This window comes from Bos indicus, chromosome 9 (assembly GCF_029378745.1).
Source record: "Bos indicus isolate NIAB-ARS_2022 breed Sahiwal x Tharparkar chromosome 9, NIAB-ARS_B.indTharparkar_mat_pri_1.0, whole genome shotgun sequence".
Classification (NCBI taxonomy): domain Eukaryota; kingdom Metazoa; phylum Chordata; class Mammalia; order Artiodactyla; family Bovidae; genus Bos; species Bos indicus.
In genome coordinates, this window is record NC_091768.1 from 9,949,046 (window position 1) to 9,974,552 (window position 25,507).

The following is a 25,507-nucleotide window of genomic DNA, read 5'->3' on the forward strand; positions in this document are numbered from 1 at the left end:
ACTGCCATCACCATTCAGTTTAATTCCAAAAACATTTTCTTCTGTGCCAAGAATGGGGCTAGGTGAGCCTGGGGTTGGGGGTCACGTTTCTGCAGGGCATGGGCTAGGAACTGGCCCGATAACGCACAGATTCCTGCCCAGTGCCTTTCCTAGCATTCGTCCTACCACAGGCCTGGGCCATATTTGTTCTGATTCCTTAGGTTCCATGTTAGAAATTGCTAGTATGCCACACCACACCAAAACATTCAGACTCCTTCACCCAGGGTTCAAAGTCCACGGGCCTGGCTTGCAAGCTCTGGGCTCTGAGAAAATGTCTTCTTTCCCTATTCTTGTGCATTAAAAGTGATTGTGATACAGCTTCTCCTTAAAGCGACCCGGCCCAGGGCCCTTCGTTCCTGGACCCCAGTCCTTCTCGCCCTTACGGGAGGGAGGCCTTACTCTGGTACTGAATCTCAGCTCCTGGATGGAGCAGTGGGGCCAAATCCTCTCACTCCTCCAGGCCACATGGCCCTTCTGTAGGACGTGTGTGTTAGTGTGTTAGTCGCTCAGTCGTGTCCGACTCCTTGCGACCCCATGGACTGTAGCCCGCCAGGCTCCTCTGTCCACGGAATTCTCCTGGCAAGAAGACTGGAATGGGTAGCCTTTCCCTTCTCCAGGGGATCTTCCCAGCCCAGGGATCAAACCTGTGTTTCTTGCATTGCAAGAAGATTCTTTACCGTCTTAGCCACCTGGGAAGCTAGGATGTCCCCATGTGTAGGATGCGGACAACACTATTCAGGGCTGTGTTAAGGACTGGATGACTTAATAGCTCAAGGCGCACAGTGGCCACCGACCGACGTCGGCCTTCAATAACACATGTCACAACCCCTACAATAGAACAGGCAGTTTTGCCTATTACGTCCCATACGGGCCTCCAGCTTCAAGCCCAGTGTCTGTTTCCAACTTGCCGGTGAAGAAACGTTGAATGAATGACAGAATCCGCCCAGTTACGATTACTTCTGCCTTTCCAATGTCGTGCCGCAGGTGCAAAGGCAAAGAAGCACACGGAAAGGTCGTCCTTTACAGGGTCAGACTCGAGGTCCCCAGCGACGATAGCGTCTGCAGAGAGCGCGGAAGTCCACAAGCGCGTAAGGCGCGGCACCTTGCCGGAACCACCTGGGCGCCGGGCGCGAGCGGAAGCGCCCAGCGGTCCACTTTCGCGTAAGGCGCGGCACCTTCCCGGAACTACCTGTGCGCTAGACCGGAGCGGAAGCGCCCCGCGGGCTGGGTTCGTGGGAGGCCCGGCGCATGCGCGGCGCGTCAGCGTCCGTTCCTTCCGGCGGCGCCGCCCGGAAGCCTTGGCCCCGGCCCCTCCCCCTCGCCGGCTCGGCGGTGCGTGCGGGGCCGGCCCGGCGAGGAGGCGGGACACGTCGGCCCTGCCGCCTCCGCCGCCGCCGCCGCCGCCGCCGCCGCCGCCGCCCCTCCTCCTGCTCCAGCCGCCGCGGCCGCCGTTTCCCGGCTGAGTCCGAGCGGCCCCGGTGGCCCCCGGCGCGTCCAGCTGCGCGGCCCCTCGCCCGTCCCGCCCGGCTGCTGCCCGCGTCCACCCCGCCGCGATGGCGACGCGCTCGTGCCGGGAGAAGGCGCAGAAGCTGAACGAGCAGCACCAGCTCATCCTGTCCAAGCTGCTGAGGGAGGAGGACAACAAATACTGCGCCGACTGCGAGGCCAAAGGTAGCGCGGCGCGACCCTCGGGTCGGGGCTCCGGGGTCCCCTGCTCCCGCCGGACCGGCGCGGGCCGCCTGGCAGGTGCCGCGGCGGGTGGGGCGGCCGGGCGGGCCGCGTTCTCCGCCCGGGCGCTGCGGGGCTGGGCGGCCGGGGCAGCCTCTGGCCGGCGACCGGGAGGACTGACTGTGCGGCGGTCCTCGGGGCAGTCCTCGAGTGGTCCTCCCGGCGATCCTCCCGGCACTCCTCGCCTGGGGCGCGCTCAGCGAGGCAGCTGGGGAAGGGCTTGAGGCTGGGCGTTCGTGCTGTGCTCCAGCCTGGATTTTGGCCCGAAAGAGAAGGGGTTTCGTTAACTTGAGTCTTCTTGGACGCGGGGCTGCTTCTGTTGCTGAAGGTTTTAACTCGATTCTCTCCGACAGGCTAGTCCAGGGGAGTCTATATGTGGACCCTGGTCTGTGTGCCTCTTGAACGTCGAAGGGGTGTTCTTGAGATCCAGACATGAGAGGAACCTAATTTTAGTTTGTTCAGTTGGAGGGCTTCTGCCTCAGCCTTTGAAATAGACACTCTTATTTTTAGCGTATATGTTTCGGCTTTGGAGAACTGATGTATATTTAATGTCTTATAAGTAATCTCACGGGAAACACGTTTCAGAGTTTTTTTTTTTTTTTTTTTAAACAAACCCCTCATACGGCTAAAAATGAAACCCGGCTTATTTGTGAATTGGTGTCCCTGGTGAGAGACCGAGGGTTCTCCGGAGCCGCATTCAGTCTCTGGGAAGGTAATTGAAGATTTCTGCACTGTTTGACCTGGACTTTTCCTGAAGCTTTCCTGTTCTTCCTCAACGCTGTGTAAATGAGTCACGCCTCAGTGGGCAGGTGATACTTGACAAGACTCAGCCACACGCCATTGGCAGGTTCCTTTACTACCCTGACGGTCCTCGGCTACTGGGAGGTCGTGTGACTGGACTGGAAGTTTATGAAGCACTTTTCAGTATCATAGTAAAGTCACTTGGGGCCAATCTTTCAGGCAGTGAGTTGCACACGCCTGATTATTGCACTAATATTTACCTGCTATGGGTTACGTGTGTGATTTTTGGAGAATGAATTCCTTTCTGTATTGAGGCTCTATTACTCATCACCACACTAGTGAAATACTGGAAAATGGGCCTTTAAAAGGCCAGTATTTGAGTTTATATTGTATGTATTTTGAGTAATGAATCAATCACATAGTTAGATGCTAGGAAGTATTAGATCTGTTCATTAGAGATTGAATAACAATTTTAGCAGTTCCCTTTCTTTATTTATAGAAACTATTCAAAAATAATTTTTGTTCAGATTTCTTTCTGCCAAAAGGTACTTTGTAAAATCAGATTTTCACTAATGCTTCTTAAAATAATTTATAGGTTTAGAGAAAGCCATTGTTTACCACATGTTGACATTTGCGTTTATAGTTTTTGAGGTGGGAGAAGGATATAATCAGGTACTTCTCACATTAGGACAAAACTTTTACTTTTTCTGATGTGAGAAATAGCGAGCATTAGTATTCCTCACATGTTGGATTGCCACTGAGGTCAGTAGATGTGTATTGAATGGATGTCTTTTTTATTTTGGTTTTGTTTGGTCTTGTGTGTGTGGTTTTGTTTTTGAGAACTGGAGGAAGTGAGACAGAAGAGAGTACCGAGAGCTCAAGGATGTGGTTGGTGTGAAGGGCATGAGCCACAGTCAGGATTTAGAAAGGTCAGCGCTTTTTCCTGATGCTACTGAATCTAGGATAGTGTTAAGACGATCTTCTAAATTATTTCATTGTTTCATCTTGGTCCTTCAAGGGGAAAAAAAAAAGCAAATAGTTCAAAGCACTTACTGGTTGAATGAAACTTGATTTCATAGTTGTAATAATTGAAAAAAATTGACACAGTAAGGCAGTTGCTATGATTAAATATATTTTGTAAAGTTTTTGAGTCTTTGGTATGATCTAGAAATCTTGGTTTATTTCTTGATTTTGGATTTATTATGTATACCAGATGACAGGGCTTCTCATGTGGTGCTAGTGGTAAAAAACTAGCCTGCCAGTGTAGGGAGACATAAGAGACCTGGGTTCAATTCCTGGGTCAGAAGGATCCCGCTGGACGAGGGCTTGGCAACCCATTCCAGTATTCTTGTTTGGAGAAGCCCATGGACAGAGACACTTGGCGGGCTACAGTCCATAGGGTTGCAAAGAGTCAGACACGACTGAAACGATTTGGCACGCACGCGTGTGTGCCAATTGACATAGTAAATGTAGGTAGTGAAATTCTGATTGTACTTTTTTTCAAAATTGGAGGATAAAATTGTTTTACTTAATTGCTATTGTTGCTAAGTTGTGTCCACTTCTTCTGTGATCCCATGGACTGTAGTCCACCAGGCTCCTCTGTCCATGGGGTTTCCCAGGCAAGAAGACTGGAGTGGGTTGCCATTTCCTTCTGCACGGCATCTTCCCAACTGTGGGATGGAACCCATGTCTCCTGCAATGGCAGGCAGATTCTTTACCACTGAGCCACCAGGGAAGCCCCTGGAGGATAATTGCTTTACAATTAAATATACTTTTAAAAGACATGCTAAAGGTCTTATTTTTACAGCTCAGTTATTATAAGTGGTTCCATACTGTATATGTGTATTGATGTTTTTTTTTTTTTTTTTCTTCACTGCCTAATAAACTGCATCAAACTTTTCATGTATTTTGAAGCTATTTCCTAGTTAACTTAATTTTCTTTCTTAAAAAGTATGCTTCCCCCATGGGTCTTTGTATCAGAACTAGACTTTAGGGCTAGAGATTTCCCTCTTCTATTGCCTTATACCAACTGGCAGAAGTTTGTCCCTTGGATTTTGACGTTTTCTTACTGGGTCACCGGTGTGTGCTTCCTGATTTTGATAGTATTTGGGAAGGGAGGAAGGAGCAAAGGATGGCATAGGTGCCAGTTTCCTGCTCTTGGTCCTACTCTTAGCAAGTCTGTTGAGCGACCGGAGAGTAAGAGCAAGCAGATGGTGCCGCCCTTCCTCTCTCAGGCCTTGGTGGGCTCTCCGCACGACTTTGAAAGCAGTTCTGTCGGTGACTAGTTGGCGGCACTTCACGGAGCAGGGAGGATTTAGAGCCCCTTGCTGACTTAAAGTGTACTCTTCACTGTTTGAAGTATTTATCATCTGCAGTAAATATTAGCTGTCACTCTGAGCATGTATAGGTTGGCATGAAAAATGCATCTCTTGCCTTGTAAGTTTTGGGGTGGTTGGAATCAGAAGATGCTTGAACCCTAGAGACTGCCTGGTATGGAGAGGTATGATCTCTTGACTCAGATCAAACACTCATTTCTTCACAGTCTTGACTTGAGGACACACTGCTAAGTGCTGTATCGGATTCGAGCACTAAACTTGCTGCAAGACCCTAAAGGAGCTTGTTTGGTGGGGGCTGCATTTTTGCACATGAGTCCTTTCAGCACATGCAGCATTTCAGAACAGTGCACTCAGGACACTGTTGGAACAGTGTGAGCCGCGCCTCGCTGGCCACTTACTGTGGACTGCTGCTCGCCTTGCACCTAGCTTGTGTCCCTTGATTGTCTTCACAGCGCCTAGAGTGCTGTCTCAGGGCCTTTGCACATGCTCTTTTCTTTTGCCCAGGAAGCTGACAATTTTTATCTGGTCAGTTTACCTATCTTCCCGTTTCTGCTTAAGTGTCTCTTCAAGGGAATTGATTCTCTCTGATCTTCCCAGGTTAGATTAGGCTTCCATTTATACATGTGAGACGCACCTTGAGTTTTTTATTACACTCACCACAGTTGTAATTAAACATTATTTGGGTAATTATTGGGAAATCGGGGATTGGATTGTAGCTCTGAGACGGAAGGGACCTTGTCTGTCTTGTTTTGCCTTGTAGCCCCAGTCCTGGGCGCAGCAGGTGAGATGCAGCTCAGCAGATACCTTTGAAAGGGTGGATGTGAAAGCACAGAGCTGAGGACAGGCGGCAGATATGTGGATGAGCGTACACCTTTCGGCCTGTGGGTAAACTTTGTTGGCAAAGTAATATCTCTGCTTTTGAATATGCTGTCTTAAAGCACGATCAGACTTGGCAGTGACTGGTCAGAGGAGGAACTGGAGTGGCGAGAGCCAGCCACCTGGTCACTTGCTTATAATAGTGGTCCCGGCCAGAATGTAAGAGGACGTGAACTGTCCTAAGGTGAATGTATTGTAAGTCAGCGGATAGGACAGGAAACGGAACCACTGGAGCCATCATGATATCTGTTAAGAAGTAGACCCTCCACAACACTGTCGAAAGGGCTGGAGGAGCTGAGGTCAGGGAGTCTCTCCTGGCCTTCTGATTTCAAGGCCACACACCACTGCCTCTGCCACCACTGCTGCGGCTGCATCTCTCCCTTCAGCTGATTGGACAGCCAGGCTGCTGTGGCCAGTCAGTGCCTATTGGGCATATATGTCGGCTGTCCTAACTGTGGAAAGACGGCAGCTGCCAAGCCTGTGCCATCCACATGCCCTGCTGCAGACCTAACTTAGGTCCAGTCCTCTCCCATCAAGGGAGCCTAGGCTTTCTGACCTCTTCACAAATTAGAAGAGTGAAATGGAGCTGTGAGACCCAGTCCTAGAGGCCACTACAGGCAGCTGAGGGTGGTGAACATTTTTCATTAACTGTTACTTTAAAATAGGTTTATATAGGAACCCTGAAATAACAAAGTAATTCTTACTAAAAAGTACAATTCACCTCTAGGAACTGGTGTTTATAATGATGTTAATACTTGTAGAATAAATTTATGTAAACAGAAGTCTGTGATTATAATTTCTCTAAGTTCAGGTCAGTTCAGTTGTGTCTGACTCTGCGACCCCATGGACTGCAGCACGCCACGTCTCCCGGTCCATCACCAACTCCTGGAGTTTACTCAGACTCATGTCCATTGAGTTGGTGATGCCATCCAGCCATCTCATCCTCTGCCGTCCCCTTCTCTTCCCGCCCTCACTCTTTCCCAGCATCAGGGTCTTTTCCAGTGAGTCAGTTCTTCGCATCAGGTGGCCAAAGTATTGGAGTTTCAGCCTCAGCATCAGTCCTTCCAACGAGTGTTCAGGGTTGATTTCCTTAAGGATTGGCTGGTTGGATCTCCTTGCAGTCCAAGGGACTCTCAAGAGTTTTCTCCAACACCACAGTTCAAAAGCATCAATTGTTCGACGCTCAGATTTCTTTATAGCCCAACTCTCACACCCATACATGATTACTGGAAAAATGAAAGCTTTGACTAGATGGACCTTTGTTGGCAAAGTAATATCTCTGCTTTTTAACATGCTGTCTAGGTTGGTCATAGCTTTTCTTCCAAGAAGCAAGCCACCTTTTAATTTCATGGCTGCAGTCACCATCTGCAGTGATTTTGGAGCCCCCAAAAATAGTCTGTCTCAGTTTGTATTGAAGTGATGGAACCAGATGCCATGATCTTAGTTTTCTGAATATTGAGTTTTAAGCCAACTTTTTCACTCTCCTCTTTCACGTTCATCAAGAGGCTCTTTAGTTCTTCTTTGCTTTCTGCCATAAGGGTGGTGTCATCTGCATATCTGAGGTTATTGATATTTCTCCTAGCAATCTTGATTCCAGCTTGTGCTTCTTCCAGCCCAGCGTTTCTCATGATGTACTCTGCTTAGAAGTTAAATAAGCAGAGTGACAATATACAGCTTTGACGTATTCCTTTCCCAATTTGGAACCAGTCTGTTGTTCCATATCCAGTTTTAACTGTTGCTTCCTGACCTGCATACAGATTTCTCAGGAGGCAGATCAGATGATTTGGTATTCCTGTCTCTTTCAGAATTTTCCACAGTTTGTTGTGATCCACACAGTCAAAGGCTTGGCATAGTCAGTAAAGCAGAAATAGATGTTTTTCAGGAACTCTCTTGCTTTTTTGATGATCCAGCGGATGTTGGCAATTTGATCTCCGGTTCCTCTGCCTTTTATAAATCTAGGTTGAACATATGGAAGTTCATGGTTCACGTACGTACGGGCTCGGAGACTTTTGAGCATTACTTTGATAGCATGTGGGATGAGTGCAATTAGTGGTCGGGTCATAGACTTGGGTTACTGTGATATTGAATGGTTTACCTTGGAAACGAACAGAGATCATTCTGTTGTTTTTGAGATTGCATCCAAGTACTGCATTTTGGACTCTTTTGTTGACTATGATGGCTACTCCATTTCTTCTAAGGGATTCCTGCCCGCAGTAGTAGATATAATGGTCATCTGAGTTAAATTCACCCATTCCAGTCCATTTTAGTTTGCTGATTCCTAAAATGTTGACGTTCACTCTTGCCATCTCCTGTTTGACCACTTCCAATTTGCTTTGATTGATGGGCCTAACATTCCAGGTTCCTGTGCAATATTGCTCTCTACAGCATTGGACTTTGCTTCCATCACTGTTCACATCTACAGCTGGGTGTTCTTTTTGCTTTGGCTCCATCCCTTCATTCTTTCTGGAGTTACTTCTCCACTCTTCGCCATGTTGGAGAAGTAGCACATTGGGCTCCTACTGACCTGGGGAGTTCATCTTTCAGTCTCCTGTAATTTTGCCTTTTCATACTGTCCATGGGGTTCTCAAGGCAAGAATACTGAAGTGGTTTGCCATTCCCTTCTCCAGTGGACCACGTTTTGTCAGAACTCTCCACCATGACTGGTCCATCTTGGGTGGCCCTACACGGCATGGTTCATAGTTTCATTGAGTTAGACGAGGCTCTGGTCCATGTTACCAGATTGAGTAGTTTTCTGTGATTGTGGTTTTCATTCTGTCTGCCCTCTGATGGAGAAGGATAAGAGGCTCATGGAAGCTTCCTGATGGGAGAGACTGACTGAGGGGGAATCTGGGTCTTGTTCTGATGGGCAGGGCCATGCTCAGTAAATCTTTAATCCCATTTTCTGTTGATGATCGGGGCTGTTTTCCCTCCCTGATATTTGACCTGAGTCCAGTAATGGTGCAGGTAATGAGGATAACAGTGGAAACAGTGTCAGACTTTATTTTTGGGGGCTCCAAAATCACTGCAGATGGTGACTGCAGCCATGAAATTAAAAGACGCTTACTCCTTGGAAGAAAAGTTATGACCAACCTAGATAGCATATTGAAAAGCAGAGGCATTACTTTGCCAACAAAGGTCTGTCTAGTCAAGGCTATGGTTTTTCCTGTGGTCATGTATGGATGTGAGAGTTGGACTGTGAAGAAGGCTGAGCACCGAAGAATTGATGCTTTTGAACTGTGGTGTTGGAGAAGACTCTTGAGAGTCCCTTGGACTGCAAGGAGATCCAGCTAGTCCATTCTAAAGGAGTTCAGCCCTGGGTGTTCTTTGGAAGGAATGATGCTAAAGCTGAAACTCCAGTACTTTGGCCACCTGATGCGAAGAGTAGACTCATTGGAAAAGACTCTGATGCTGGGAGGGATTGGGGGCAAGAGGAGAAGGGAACGACAGAGGATGAGATGGCTGGATGGCATCACTGACTTGGTGGACATGAGTTTGAGTGAACTCCGGGAGTTGGTGATGGACAGGAAGACCTGGTGTACTGCGATTCATGGGGTTGCAAGGAGTTGGACACAGCTGAGCAACTGAACTGAACTGAATGAGGATAATGGGGACCTCTTTCAGAAGGGGGTCTGCTGCATTCAGTGCCCCCGACCCTGCAGCAGCCACCGCTGACCCACGCGTTTGCTAGAGACTTCGGACCCTCATGGGCAAGTCTGGGTCAGTCTCCTGTGGGGTCACTGCTCCTTTCTCCTGGGTCCTGGTGCACATAAGGTTCTGTTTGTTTCTTCCAAGAGTCTGTTTCCCAGTCCTGTGTAAGCTCTGGCGGCTCTATGGTGGGGTTAATGGCGACCTCCTCCAAGAGGGCTTATGCCATACCCAGGTCTGCTGCACCCAGAAAAGAGACCTATCAATCTAAAGTTTCTCTCAGAATGTTAAACTTCAGTCTGATGCTCTGTTCCCAGAATTCTGTGGATTCTCAGGTTTCCCCTTTTGATTATGTGTAGAGTTCTGACATTGGAGCTGGTATGGAAAACACGCGTCTCTCTGACTCATCAGTTTATAACTTTGGCTGCATGTGGTCCCCTGCTTTTTTTCTCCCAGTTCATCGTCTTTGTCTTTCTTTTTTTAAAGATTGAAATGTTCATCCTCCTGCTGCTGCTAAGTCACTTCAGTCGTGTCCAACTCTGTGTGACCCCATAGACGGCAGCCCACCAGGCTCCCACATCCCTGAAATTCTCCAGGCAAGAACACTGGAGTGGATTGTCATTTCCTTCTCTAATGCATGAAAGTGAAAAGTGAAAGTGAAGTTGCTCAGTTGAATCTGACTCTTAGTGACTCCATGTACTGCAGCCTACCAGGCTCCTCTGTCCATGGGATTTTCCAGGCAAGAGTACTGGAGTAGGGTGCCATAAAACCATAATTCAAAAAGATGCATATATCTCGGTGTTCATTGTAGCACTATTTACAGTCAGGACATGAAAGCAACCTATCCATCAAAAGATTAATGGGTAAAGAAATTGGGGTACATAGACACAATGGAATATTACTTGGCCATAAAAAGAAACAAATTTGAGTCTGTTGAATTGAGGTGGATGAACCTAGAGCCTGTTATACAGTATAAAGTAAGTCAGAAAGAGAAAAACAAATATCATATATTAATGCACATACATGGAATCTAGAAAAATGGTACCGATCAACCTATATCCAGGGCAAGAATAGAGACAGAGATGTAGAGAACTGGCCTGTCAACGCTGGGGAGAAGGAGAAGGTGGGATGGACTGAGAGAGCAGCAGTGACATATATACATTACCATCTGTGATGTAGATTGCTAGTGGGGAGCTGCTGTGCAACACAGGGAGCTCGGCCCGGTGCTCTGTGACGATTTAGAGGGGTGGAAAGTGGGGAGGAAGGCTCCAGAGGGAGGGGATATATGTAAACTTATGGCTGGTTCACGTTGTGTGGTGGAAACAAAAAAAGCAATTATCCAGTTAAAAAGAACTGATTCACTTATAAACAAGTGAAATACGTTAGGAACGATACATCATTTATGTTGAATGAGTGTCTAAACATCAGTATTTTGTAGCCTCAAAAATAAATCAATAATTAAAAAATAGTTACTATAAATTATAGGCTTTCATGGCTTGATTTCAGTACTTAAGTGAATTTGTATCTTAATTCTTGCTGTATAAGATGTGTATATAGCCCTTACTGACCTTTATGGACTCCAACCCATTCTCTCTGTAAGGCAAGGTCAAATAATTGACATTATAATTCTGTACATTGTAAACTCAAGCCTTTTCCTTGCTGCTGCTGCTGCTATTACCAGTCTTTTCCCTGGATAGAATCAACTCATTTTTCTCTTCTCAATAGAGGAAGATCAAAGAAACTTGGAAACCGTTTTGTTTCAGTTGCAATTATTATCAAAAGTGTTGACTGTGTTACATGCTGACCACTGTAAAAAGTTGATTTAACAAACATATAATTTTTGTTGGTAAGTCAGTATTTTCTGGGCACTGCAAAGGTCAAGTATCATGTCAGGTACTGTCAAATGTGCTAAAAAAGTTCTGGATGTGGTCCATAAAGTAGTTAGGGATCTCAGTAGATAAGAAACAATGATCAGTTAAATTGTAATCTATGTGTAGATTATAGGTTCATTAGAAATTTAGTATTGGGAAAATTCATTGTAATTTGGTGAAGGTAAAACTGTAAGGTTGAAAATTCAAACAAACAAAAAACTAAGGTTCAGTTTAGTTCAGTAGCTCAGTCATGTCCGACTCTTTGCGACCTCATGAATTGCAGCACGCCAGGCGTTCCTGTCCATCACCAACTCCCGGAGTTCACTCAGACTCACGTCCATCGAGTCAGTGATGCCATCCAGCCATCTCATCCTCTGTCGTCCCCTTCTCCTCCTGCCCCCAATCCCTCCCAGCATCAGAGTCTTTTCCAATGAGTCAGCTCTTGGCATCAGGTGGCCAAAATACTGGAGTTTCAGCTTTAGCATCATTTCTTCCAGAGAAATCCCAGGGCTGATCTCTTTCAGAATGGACTGGTTGGATCTCCTTGCAGTCCAAGGGACTCTCAAGAGTCTTCTCCAACACCACAGTTCAAAAGCATCAATTCTTCGGCGCTCAGCCTTCTTCACAGTCCAACTCTCACATCCATACATGACCACAGGAAAAACCATAGCCTTGACTAGACAGACCTTTGTTGGCAAATTAATGTCTCTGCTTTTCAATATGCTATCTAGATTGGTCATAACTTTCCTTCCAAGGAGTAAGCGTCTTTTAATTTCATGGCTGCAGTCACCATCTGCAGTGATTTTGGAGCCTAGAAAAAGAAAGTCTGACACTGTTTCCCCATCTATTTCCCATGAAGTGATGGGACCGGATGCCATGATCTTCGTTTTCTGAATGTTGAGCTTTAAGCCAACTTTTTCACTCTCCACTTTCACTTTGATCAAGAGGCTTTTTAGTTCCTCTTCACTTTCTGCCATAAGGGTGGTGTCATCTGCATATCTGAGGTTATTGATATTTCTCCCGGCAATCTTGATTCCAGTTTGTGTTTCTTCCAGTCCAGCGTTTCTCATGATGTACTCTGCATACAAGTTAAATAAGCAGGGTGACAATATACAGCCTTGACGTACTCCTTTTCCTATTTGGAACCAGTCTGTTGTTCCATGTCCACTTCTAACTGTTGCTTCCTGACCTGCATACAGATTTCTCAAGAGGCAGGTCAGGTGGTCTGGTATTCCCATCTCTTTCAGAATTTTCCACAGTTTCTTGTGATCCACACAGTCAGAGGCTTTGGCATAGTCAATAAAGCAGAAATAGATGTTTTTCTGGAACTCTCTTGCTTTTTCCATGATCCAGTGGATGCTGGCAATTTGATCTCTAGTTCCTGTGCCTTTTCTCAAACCAGCTTGAACATCAGGAAGTTCATGGTTCACGTATTGCTGAAGCCTGGCTTGGAGAATTTTGAGCATTACTTTGAGCGACTTCACTTTACTAGCATGTGAGATGAGTGCAATTGTGCGGTAGTTTGAGCATTCTTTGGCATTGCCTTTCTTTGGGATTGGAATGAAAACTGACCTTTTCCAGTCCTGTGGCCACTGCTGAGTTTTCCAAATTTGCTGGCGTATTGATAGATACACAAATTATATAGTGCTTCATTCTTGCCAGCCACTGGTGGCAAGTATTTATCAAATATTTATCAAATATTTTACACATATTAACATATAATTAGTCCTCAATGTAATCTTTTGAGGTTGGTAATACAAGTGAAGGAAACTGAGGCACACAGAACTTAAGTAACTTCCCAATGTTGCCCAGTTGGGAAATGGTAGAGCCAGAAATTTTTTCATGAAAAAAATTTTTTTTTTTTTGAAAAAATTTTTTGATGGCTACCATATATTTCAGGCACTTTTCTGGGAGCTGGGAATTAATCGAGGAACAGGAAGATGAGGTCTACATTAAAGGATTTGCTGGTCTGTTGGAAGCAGGATTGATTCCAGAGTTGGCCCCTGAGTGGCATCCGGGGGCTTGGATGTGGAAGGGTCTCATCACCCTAAGTCATGTCGGTCACTGTGCCTAAACTCATTGTGCATATAGTATGGTTTCTTCTGGACACCTCTTTTTCTTCTGGGAGTCTGGAGATTGCATATGGGCTAGGCAAGCTCGCAGGTAAAAGCCCTAGGCACGGAATCTCTGAAGAGCTTCCCTGGCCGGCAGCATTTCACACCCACTGTCTGAACTCACTGTGGAGAAGTTTGTTGAGTGCAGACCCGCTGGAAGAGGCCTTCTGCACACCTGTGCCTGATTTCTCCCGGATTTCGCGTTTTGTACCTTTTCCTTTTGCCAGTACGCTTGGTATCCTTCTGCTGTAAGAAATCGTAGCCGTGAGTACACATGTACGTTGAGTCCTCTTAGTGAAGTAGCACACTTGCGGGTAGACTTGGGGACCTTACAGCATTGTTTGATAGTGTGTGTTTTCCTCCAGTATATTGGCAGACCCGACTTCCCAGGTGGCTCAGTGCTTTGGAATCCCCCTGACAAGCAGGAGACTCAGGTTCACTCCCTGGATCAGGAAGATTCCTCTGGAGGAGGATAAGGCAACCCCCTCCAGTATTCTTGCCTGCAAAATCCTGTGGACAGAGGAACCTGGGGGGCTACAGTCCTTGGGGTCGCAGAAGGTCAGACACAGCTTAGCAACTAAACAACGACAGTATCAGCAGACAATATCAGCAGACCACGTCAGTGTTTCAGCATATCTCAGCTATCTCTAGAACCCAGCCTAGGAGTATTGGCCAGAGGAGCAGGTATAAGCATTAGAGGAAATTCCCAGCTTTACTGGATGAGATGGAGTTGGGAATCTGGACCATAGAGTCAAGATTTTGAACCCAGGAGATTTAGCTCCAGAGTGTGTGTTGCTAGCTGCATGTTACATGCTTGAAAGAAAATACATGCTTTTGTAGTTGAAATTTGTGATAGAAGAGATTATTTTGAGGGAAGAGATTATCACCTTCAAGCTGACATAAGGGCTTCCCTGGTGGCTCAGTTGATAAAGAATCTGCCTGCAGTGCAGGAGACTCTGGTTCAATCCCTGGTTTGGGAAGATCCCCTGGAGAAGGAAATGGCAACCCACTCCAGTAACCTGGGAAGTTCCATGGACAGAGGAGCGGGCTACAGTCCATGGGTTTGCAAACAGCCGATGAACACAACTTAGCAAATAAAGCACCACCACCACCACCAGACGTAAGGTCTTCGTCAGAGAGGTTATTGCTAAATGTGTTCAAGTGTGGACAGAGTCTTTGTTTTACTTTATCTCTTTGCTTTTAATAGCATAACCAGCCTAACTTCAAAATACCAATTTCAACAAAACAGAATTTTTTTTTCTGATGACTAAACTTTATTCTATGAATTGATTGAATCAACAGAGAAGTCCTTAAGTGTTTTTGTTTGGAAGGGGGGTCTTCCGTATAACTTATTTGTTTCTGTTTCTGCAGTTACATCCTTAGGTCAGGTACTGATTATCTCCCTGTACCATAGAATTAGCACGGTAGAATTGGAAAGCAGTGTCCTTGGGTAAGTTAGTAAAGCCAGATGTGAGTCTAAGCTTTGCTTCTAGACTCTGCTAGAAGGGACAAGCAGGGACAACTGCTTGGTGACCAGTTGTCCCTGTCCTTGTTGAGCCTTACTGCAAAGATTTATTTCATCTCCCTCATGGTCTGTGCTGGTTCCTGAATTCCCTGCCTCTTGTTGCTTCTATGCTAGTATTTACTATTATTGTTAATTAAAAACCTCTGTTATTGAGGGTCTATAATTATTATTGAGGGTATAAAATATTTGGGGGTCTTACTGAACTTTGAATCATGATCAGACCTTTATACTTTTTAAAGACTTCACTGATGACTGAGGTCTTGCTGAGCAAATTTACGTGTCACTGTTTTTATTTAGCTTCAAGGCATATCATGTAGCTAACAGGAATATTCTTTACTGGTTGAGAAGTCTTCCATGTGAAACCTTTTCATTTTACTGCTTTCTTGGAGTAGAGTAAAATTAAAGAAATCCCCACCTCTTCCAGTCAACTACTAAAGCCAAGATATGGGTTCAGTCATCATTTTAAAGAGGAGACCTGTAGGTGCATTTTCAGTTAGTCATGTACATTTATCAGTGGCAGTATTTTTTGCCTAAGATGTTACATGGAGTTTTGTTAACTGCGAATGGCATTTACCTATAATATCATATAGAAATGACTTTTTGAAAGTATTTTGCTTAACACAAAATAAGAGCTTACACGAGATGCTATTGGAAATACGTGCTGGTTTCATGTTCATATGCATTTCGAGTGGTAAATGTAAGGACTTTGAGGGTCCAAAGGGGAGATAATTATAATCTTGCTAGTAATCCTCCATTCTTTTCACTCCCCGCTCCACAACAACTTTTGGTCTTCATTTTCTGAGATCCAAGTGGTTGCTTCTAAGAGTCATTGATGACAGATCCTCAGATGTTTCCCACTGATCTTTTTTAAAGAGTGTGTTTCAAGTGATCAGCTTGAATACAAACTTAAAAAGAAAATCAAAGGAATTTTTAAAATTTTGTAACAAATCATATTTAGGATAGCTTTATCTTCCAGTGTAAGAAAATTTACAAAAAATTATAATTTATTCTGGACTTTAAAAAAATTGAAGTATAGTTGGTTTATAATGTGTTTCAGGTGTGCAGCATAGTAAATCAGTTATAAATTTTTTCAGGTTATTTTCCTTTATAGATTATTATAAGATGTTGAATATAATTCCCTGTGATATACAATAAATCCTTGTTGCTTATCTGTTTTATGTAGAGTAGTCTGTGTCTGTTAATCCCATACTCCTAATTTGTCCCTCCCCTCACCTTTGATAACCATTTATTTGTTTTCTCTGTCTTTGAGTCTGGACCACCAGGAAATTCTCAGTGTGTTAGTTTTTAGATTCCCCATATAAATGTTATCATATACTTGGCCTTGTCTGATTTACGTCACTAAGTGTAGTATTTTCTAGGTCCAACCATTCATTCTTGTTTTGGCTGGGTAACATTCAACTCTGTGTGTGTGTGTGTGTGCGCGCGCGCATGCGTGTGCGTGTGCGCATGCATATAGTCTAGACTTTTGGTAGTAGTTCATTCAGTTCTACTTGTGAAAGGTGCTTTTGGTGTAGGGTGGTGATAGTGCGTGGTGCCAAAAAACTAGCAGAAGTATATTTACTGAAGTGAAATGATCATCACTAGTATATTAATTTCCTATTGCTGATACTAGAAATCATCACAAACTTAGTGACTTAAAACAACACAAATGTATCATCTTATATTGGAGGTTGGTGTCCAAAATGAGTCTTACTGAGCTAAAATCAAATGTGTTCCTTTGGGAGACTCTAGACAGAAACTGTTTTCCAACTTAAGAGCTCACCTGGGATGCGTGCTTCTTGGCCACTTCCTCCAACTTCATGGTGCTGTCTTCAGATCTCTCGCTCTCTGCTTACGTCACTGCCATGATTATGTTGAGTGTACCTAGATAATTCAAAAGAACACCATCTCAGTGCCCTTAATTATATCTGCAAAGTTTCTTTTGCCATGGAAGGTAACATATTTACAGATCTAGATACTGGATGTCTATGGAGTCATTGTTCTGCTTACTACAAGTGGATTTGTGATGAAAAGTTATATATTGAACCTAGATTTTTATAATAGGTACTGCTTGGGATATACTTAAGAGGGCATAGGATGGTGAAAGTGAAAGTTGCTCAGTCGTGTCCAACTCTTTGCGACCCGATGGAATTCTCCTGGCTAGAACACTGGAGTGGGTAGCCTTTCCTTTCTTCATGGGATCGTCCCAACCCAGGGATCGAACCCAGGTCACCCACACTGCAGGCGGATTCTTTACCAGCTGAGTTACAAGGGAACCCCATAGGAAGGTGAAGGGAATACAGTTTAAGTTAGACATTCTCGCAGAAATTATTTTTAAAATCTCTGAAGCACTCGAGTAATTTAACAGTTGCAACGTGACCATTTATGTAGAAAATCCTTAAAAATTTATTTTTAAAAAGTATTAGAACCAGTAATTGAGTTTATCAAGGTGATTGTAGAAAAATTAACTATTCCTATATACCATCAACAAACAGTTGGAAGTTGAAATAAAAATTACCATTTGCAATTTATAAAATCTGAAAACATAGTGATAAATGTAACAAAATAAATGCAAGACTTGTATGCTGAAAACTACCAAAGACTGGGAGAAATTAAAGAATACCTAAAGAAATGGAGAGACATACCATGTTCATGGATTAGAAGACACAGTCTTTTTAAGATGTCAGTTCTCTCCAAATTAACCTGTAGGTTCAACATGATTGCAGTCAGAATCTCAGAAGGCTGTTTTTGGTGGAAATTGACAAGTTGACTCTAAAATTTATAAAGAAATGTGGAGGAGACTCCCAAATCCGAATAATTTTGAAAAAGAACGTTCAGTTTTTTATATGAACTGACTTCAACAGCTACTGTAATCAAGACAGTGTGGTATTGGTCTAAGGACAGACATAGATTGATGGAACACATAATTTAAAAAAATAGACTTACATATACAGGTCAGCTGTTTTTAGCAGAAGTGCCAAGGTAATTCAGTAGGGAAAGGGTAGTCTTTTAAACAACAACAGAATGTACCTCGACCTTTAACTCATACTAGGCATGAAAATGTACTTGAAAGGAATAATAAAATTAAACAAGCTAAAACTATAAAAAACTGATCTTTTCCAGTCCTCTGACCACTGCTGAATTTTCTAAATTCGCTGGCATATTGAGTGCAACACTCTCACAGCATCATCTTTTAGGATTTGAAATAGCTCAACTGGAATTCCATCACCTCCACTAGCTTTGTTTGTAGTGATGCTTCCTAAGGCCCACGTGATTTAGCACTCTAGGATAGTCTGGCTCTAGGTGAGTGATCCAGAGAAGGCAATGGCACCCCACTCCAGTACTCTTGCCTGGAAAATCCTGTGGATGGCAGAGCCTGGTAGGCTGCAGTCCATGGGGTCGCTAAGAGTCGGACATGACTGAGCGACTTCACTTTCACTTTTCACTTTCACTTTTCACTTTCATGCATTGGAGAAGGATATGGCAACCCACTCCAGTGTTCTTGCCTGGAGAATCCCAGGGACGGGGGAGCCTGGAGGGCTGCCGTCTATGGGGTTGCACAGAGTCGGACACGACTGAAGCGACTTAGCAGCAGCAGCAGGTGAGTGATCACACCATCGTGATTATCTGGGTCATAAAGATCTTTTTTGTACAGTTCTTCTGTATATGCTTGCCACCTCTTCTTAATATCTTCTGCTTCTGTTAGGACCAAACCATTTCTGTCCTTTATTGTGCCCATCTTTGCATGAAAGGTTTCTTTGGTATCTGTAATATTCTTGAAGAGATCTCTGTCTTTGCCATTTTATTGTTTTCCTCTATTTCTTCGCCCTGATCACTGAGGAAGGCTTTCTTATTTCTTCTTGCTATTCTTTGGAATTTTGCATTCAGATGGGTATGTCTTTGCTTTCTCCTTTCCCTTTTGCTTCTCTTCTTTTCTCAGCTATTGTAAGGCCTCCTCGGACAGCCATTTTGCCTTTTTGCATTTCCTCTTGGGGATGGTTTTGTTGACTCCTCCTGTACAATGTTGCTAAATTCAGCACTCACCACAGGACTGGAAAAGGTCAATTTTCACTCCAGTTCCAAAGAAAGGCAGTGCCAGGGAATGTTCAAACTACTGCATAGTTGCACTCATCTCAAACGCTAACAAAGTAATCCTCAAAATTCCCCAAGCTAGGCCTCAACAGTATGTAAACCGAGAACTTCCACATATTCAAGCTGGGTTTAGAAAAGGCAGAGGAACCAGAGATCAAATTGCCAACATCTTTTGGATCATAGAAAAAAAGCAAGAAGCAAGAGAATTCCAGAAAAACATCTACTTCTGCTTCATTGACTATGCTAAAGCCTTTCACTGTGGATCACCACAAACTGTGGAAAATTCTTCAAGAGATGGGAATACCAGACTACCTGACCTGCTTCTTGAGAAATCTGTGTGCAGGTCAAGAAGCAACAGTTAGAACTGGACATGGAAGGGAGTATGTCAAGGCTGTATATTGTCACCCTGCTTATTTAACTTCTATGCAGTGTACATAATGGTAAATGCCAGGCTAGATGAAGCACAAGCTGGAATCAAGACTGCCGGGAGAAATAGCAATAATCTCAGATACACAGATGATACCACCCTTATGGCAGAAAGCAAAGAACTAAAGTACCTCTTAATGAAAGTGAAAGAGGAGAGTGAAAAAGCTGGCTTAAAAATCAACATTCAAAAAACTAAGATCATGGCATCACTTCGTGGCAAATAGATGGGGAAACAATGGAAACATTGACAGAGTTTATTTTCTTGGGCTCCAAAATCACTGTGGATGGTGACTGCAGCCATGAGATTCAAAGACACTTGCTCCTTTGGAAAAAAGCTATGACAAACCTAGACAGCATATTAAGAAGCAGAGATATCACTTTGCCGACAAAGATCAGTGTAGTCAAAGCTATGGTTTTTCCAGGAGTCATGTAGGGATGTGAGAGCTGGACCATAGAGAAGGCTGAGTGCCAAAGAATTGATGCATTCCAGTGGTGATGCTGGAGAACGCTCTTCAGAGTCCCTTGGATGCAGGAAGATCAAACCAGGCAATTCTAAAGCAAATCAACCCTGAATATTCATTGGAAGGACTGTTGATGAGGCTCCAACACTTCTGCCACCTGATGCAAAAAGCTGACTTAGAAAAGACCCTGATGCTGGGAAAGATTGAGGGCAGGAAGAGAAACAGGAGACTGAGGATAGGTTTATTGGATGGCATCACTGACTCAATGGACATGAGTTGGAGCAAACTCCAGGAGATAGTAAAAGACAGGGGAGCCTGGCATGCTGCAATCCATGGAGTTGCAAAGAGTTGGACAGGTCTTAGCAACTGAACAGCAATGTTGAGCAAGAAATTGAGGATATAAACAATCAAGAAACAGAATTTGGCCCCAGGTAGCTGAGGTGCATATGAAAGGATTGAATTCAGTGAGCCCAGAGATGGACCTAACAGAAGCAGAAGATATCAGGAAGAGGTGGCAAGTATACACAGAACTGTACAAAAAAGATCTTCACGTCCCAGATAATCACCATGGTGTAATCACTACCTAGAGCCAGACATCCTGGAATGTGAAGTCAAGTGGGCCTTAGAAAGCATCACTACAAACAAAGCTAGTGGACGTGATGGAATTCCAGTTGAGCTATTTCAAATCCTGAAAGATGATGCTGTGAAAGTGCTGCACTCAATATGCCAGTAAATTTGGAAAACTCAGCAGTGGCCACAGGACTGGAAAAGGTCAGTTTTCATTCCAATCCCAAAGAAAGGCAATGCCAAAGAATGCTCAAACTACTGCACAATTGCACTCATCTCACATGCTAGTAATGCTATGCTATGCTATGCTAAGTCACTTCAGTCGTGTCTGACTCTGTGCAACCCCATAGACGGTAGCCTACCAGACTCCCCCGTCCCTGGGATTCTCCAGGCAAGAACACTGGAGTGGGTTGCCATTTCCTTCTCCAATGCATGAAAGTGAAAAGTGAAAGTGAAGTCGCCTAGTCGTGTCTGACTCTTAGCGACCCCATGGACTGCAGCCTACCAGGCTCCTCCATCCATGGGATTTTCCAGGCAATACTACTGGAGTGGGGTGCCATTGCCTTCTCCGACATGCTAGTAAAGTAATGCTCAAAATTCTCCAAGCCAGGCTTGAGCAATATGTGAACCATGAACTTCCTGATGTTCAGGCTGGTTTGAGAAAAGGCAGAGGAACCAGAGATCAAATTGCCAACATCCGCTGGATCATGGAAAAAGCAAGAGAGTTCCAGAAAAACATCTATTTCTGCTTTATTGACTATGCCAAAGCTTTTGACTGTGTGGATCACAAGAAACTGTGGAAAATTCTGAAAGAGATGGGAATACCAGACCACCTGACCTGCCTCTTGAGAAATCTGTATGCAGGTCAGGAAGCAACAGTTAGAACTGGACATGGAACAACAGACTGGTTCCAAATAGGAAAAGGAGTACGTCAAGGCTGTATATTGCCACCCTGCTTATTTAACTTCTATGCAGAGTACATCATGAGAAACGCTGGACTGGAAGAAACACAAGCTGAAATCAAGATTGCCGGGAGAAATATCAATAACCTCAGATATGCAGATGACACCACCCTTATGGCAGAAAGTGAAGAGGAACTGAAGAGCCTCTTGATGAAAGTGAAAGTGGAGAGTGAAAAAGTTGGCTTAAAGAGATCATGGTATCCGGTCCCATCACTTCATGGGAAATAGATGGGGAAACAGTGTCAGACTTTCTTTTTCTAGGCTCCAAAATCACTGCAGATGGTGACTGCAGCCATGAAATTAAAAGACGCTTACTCCTTGGAAGGAAAGTTATGACCAACCTAGATAGCATGTTGAAAAGCAGAGACATTACTTTGCCAACAAAGTCCGTCTAGTGAAGGCTATGGTTTTTCCTGTGGTCATGTATGGATGTGAGAGTTGGACTGTGAAGAAGGCTGAGCACTGAAGAATTGATGCTTTTGAACTGTGGTGTTGGAGAAGACTCTGGAGAGACCCTTGAGAGCCAGTCCAAGGGTCTGAAGGAGATCAGCCCTGGGATTTCTTTGGAAGGAATGATGCTGAAGCTGAAACTCCAGTACTTTGGCCACCTGATGCGAAGAGTTGACTCGTTGGAAAAGACTCTGATGCTGGGAGGGAATGGGGGCCGGAGGAAAAGGGGATGACAGAGGATGAGATGGCTGGATGGCATCACTGACTCGATGGACGTGAGTCTGAGTGAACTCCAGGAGTTGGTGAACTCAGGGAGGCCTGGCGTGCTGCAATTCATGGGGTTGCAAAGAGTCAGACACGACTGAGTGACTGAACTGAACTGATACATGGAAGAATGCTAAATTCCTTAGCTTGATATCTGGTTTTCCTTACTTATCAGTAATCTTTGATATTCAGACTGCCTGCCCCCTTTGTTTCAAACTTGTGTGTACTATAGCCTTGTGTATACAGAAACTGTATACACAACTGGATAGCTGGGTGTATATAGAAACTGTTCCCAGGAGACAGGAGAGGGAGTCAGGCTGTAGCTTCCTCAGAACAGTTTCTCAGGGCTACTGAGATGTTATCTCCTGGGCTCAGAGTCCTTAACATTCCCACCAAATAAAATAAATCTCTACTTTCAGGTTGTCATTAATTTTTTTAGTTGATGGTGACATGGATTCCTTTTCTATTTTAATTAAATTACTATTTTTATATGCAAAGGTCACTAGTCTATTGCTGCTATTCTTTGCCCAATATTATCAGTTTAAAATAAATGTTTTTTTTCCTGTGAAATGGTGCTCAACTCTTGTACAGAGGCCGTTTTCCCTCATTAATTAATGAAAATTAGTTGTTATTTGAAATTTGTTTTTTTAGTGGAGACAGTGATTTCACTTCTGTAGATAAGCCAAGGCTATCTGGTGCTTCCCTTTCTTTGGGCTTTTATCTCTTGTCTCCTTGTCTCCCTGATTTTTAAGTGTTCTTAACTGATTTGTCAAGATATGCCTGAAAGCAACAGAAATCTGGTTTTTACCTAAAATAAATGTTTTGCTAGTTTCCAAAAAATAGTTGAGAGGACTTCCAGATTGTGGTCTGGCTTCAAGACTGAAAGGAGCTTCAGGTCTCCACTCCATCCAAACAAGACGAAAAAAGCTGAGCAAGCTGAACAATCAGCAGATCTTATTAGATCTGTCAGAGAAATGAGGTCATAGGGCAACTGCAGTCCCCCAAATTGCAGAGATAGGTGAATATAGAGAATCACAAGTTCCATCATAATTCTTGGAACCAGAACTGGACTGGGAAAACCCAAACTGTTACTGATGAGTTGCTGGAGGACTCCAGGAAGACTCAGTAAATGGGGAGGGTCAGATATGTTTGTGAGTTTTACCTCTAGATACTCAACACAGTAAATATGGGAGAAGAGCTCCTAGTGCTTCTGGCTGGAGAAGAGGAGGGACTGTTTAGATATACACCAGAGCACTCTGTTCTTTACAGCAAGGTAGAGCCTGGGGAAGAACTATTTAAATACAGATTAACTGACCTGGGGGAAAAGAAGCACCTCTCGGGGCTGGCCCCAGGCCACGCTATGACAGGACCGGGGGGAGATGAGAGATTTGGGGCTAAAGTAGGGCTCCAAGGGGCTTCCCTGGTGGCTCAGACGGTGAAGAATCCGCCTGCAATGTGGGAGACCTAGGTTCCATCCCTGGGTTGGGAAGATCCCCTGGAGGAGAGCATGGAAACCCTCTCCAGTTTTCTTGCCTGGGAAATCCCATGGACAGAGGTGCCTGGTGGGCTACAATCCATGGGGTCACAAAGAGTCTGACACGACTGAGTGACTAAGCACAGAGCTGGGCAACAAATTCCTAACTCTAGCCATCTCTGGAAATCCAGTGCCTGCCTAGTCTAGCTAGCCGTCCTCTCCCCTTGAAGGAAGGATGGCAGAGACTGAAAGTATTTTGGTGAAGTTCCCAGTACAGAGGCAGAGACTCCCTGGAGAGCTGAGACCTAATCACAGGGCTATGGAACGCCCCCTTCCCCAGTTACTAAGGCCTCTCTACAGCCGTTTCTTTTACCCAGCACAGCATGTCTAGCCATCAAGAAAAAATTGCAAGGCACATTAACAGGCAAAAAACATCATTGAAGTTCTTAAATTTCATAGTGAAACTGTTACCAGATATTTGAGGTATGGTGAAAGTCTGCAGCCCATAGCCTGTGAGAGATAAATGTAATTGGAAAAACATGTAAAAATAGCTTCATACGTTTAAATGAATGTGTAAAACATATGTGTATATATTAGTGAGTATATAACAGGTGAAGTTCCTATATGTTCAAATTGAATAAAGCAAATCACGTCAGGTTCTTTGAGTTTGAGTGTTTGTAGAGGGAGAGTATCAGTCCCAAACAGTGCTTACTGTTGTTATGTCACAGCTAAAGAAACAGACCTTCAGGCTAGTACCACTCAGCTGAGCTTTAATCTTAGGTGAAAGTCCCTCAGTCGTGTCCGACTCTTGTGACCCCATGGTCTGTAATCCGCCAGGCTCCTCTCTAGTCCATGGAATTTTCCAGGCAAGAATACTACTGGAGTGGTTGCCATTTCCTGCTGCGGGGGATCTTCCTACCCAGGGATTGAAGCTGCATCTCCAATGTCTCCTGCATTGGCAGGTGGCTTCTTTACCACTGGAGCCACCTGGGAAGCCTCATCTTTATGGCAGACCTTGAATATTCATATTCAAGTTACTTTTAGAATTCACATGAAGTGAGGAGCATTATGCTGATTAGAGACATTTCATATTTGAATGTGTCCCCTGAAAATATTTAAAGTGGAGAGTGTAATTATTCTTTATGTTAAGCCTGGGTTTAGTATCTCTTTACTAAGTTTAATGAGGAAAAAGTTGGGAGGAGGGCTCTTCTAAGTTAAAAGGCATGTCAGAGACAACACAGTGAATGGTCCTTGAGAGGATGCTTTTTTTGAAAAAGTCCTTTAAAAAAATTTTTTTTTGGAATCACAGTTGTGGGAAGTAAAATAGGTAGCATTAGACGACATTGAGAACTTACTGTTAATTTGGTAGGTGTGGTAATTGTGATTATGGAGGGAAAATTCATAGTTTTTAAAGCTTCATTATGTTTTTAGGAGTGATGTCTTTTTGCCTGAGATTACTTTTAAGACACTTCAGCACACAAAAGATGAAAATATGGCAAAAAACTACCAATTGTTGAATCTGGGCATTGGGTATGTGGTTATTATTCACTGTGCTACTCTCTGTATTTAGAAAATTTTGATAATGAAAGTTAGGAAAAAAATTCTAGTTTTTGTATCTAAGAAGTAAATAAGCTATCAGCAAATAAGGAGGCTTATTCTGGACTTAAAAAATGTTTAGTTCACTTTGATCTGCATTTTTTCCCCCTTCAGTTAGAAGACTATATTGTTAACTAGTTTTGACTGACAGTATGTATCTGGACATTTATGTAATCTTATACTGAATGTGTAGTTTTCAACATATATCATCTGTTCTGAACATACTTAGAGGTTGTGTAAACATACCGGGAGAACAAAAGAAGTTAAAAAAAACTTCAGATAAATTATTATTACAAAGACAGAGTGATTAAGGAATAAGTAAATTAGCTGTTGCCTCCTC

At 44.0% G+C, this 25,507-nt stretch overlaps 1 protein-coding gene across 5 annotated transcripts in view; it reads left to right on the forward strand.

Annotated features, from left to right (window-relative positions):
- The first annotated feature begins 1,354 nt into the window (after positions 1 to 1,354).
- The window catches only part of SMAP1 (small ArfGAP 1), a 190,231-nt gene continuing 166,078 nt past the window's right edge, over positions 1,355 to 25,507 (forward strand). For 3 of the 5 annotated variants that reach the window (XM_070795682.1, XM_070795684.1, XM_070795688.1), the window contains exon 1: positions 1,355 to 1,710. In XM_070795682.1, coding sequence (XP_070651783.1) covers positions 1,593 to 1,710 — 118 coding nt within the window. In that variant the 5' untranslated portion in view covers positions 1,355 to 1,592. The remainder of the gene's footprint in view (positions 1,711 to 25,507) is intronic. The other 2 variants (XM_070795683.1, XM_070795685.1) reach the window with 1 other exon arrangement.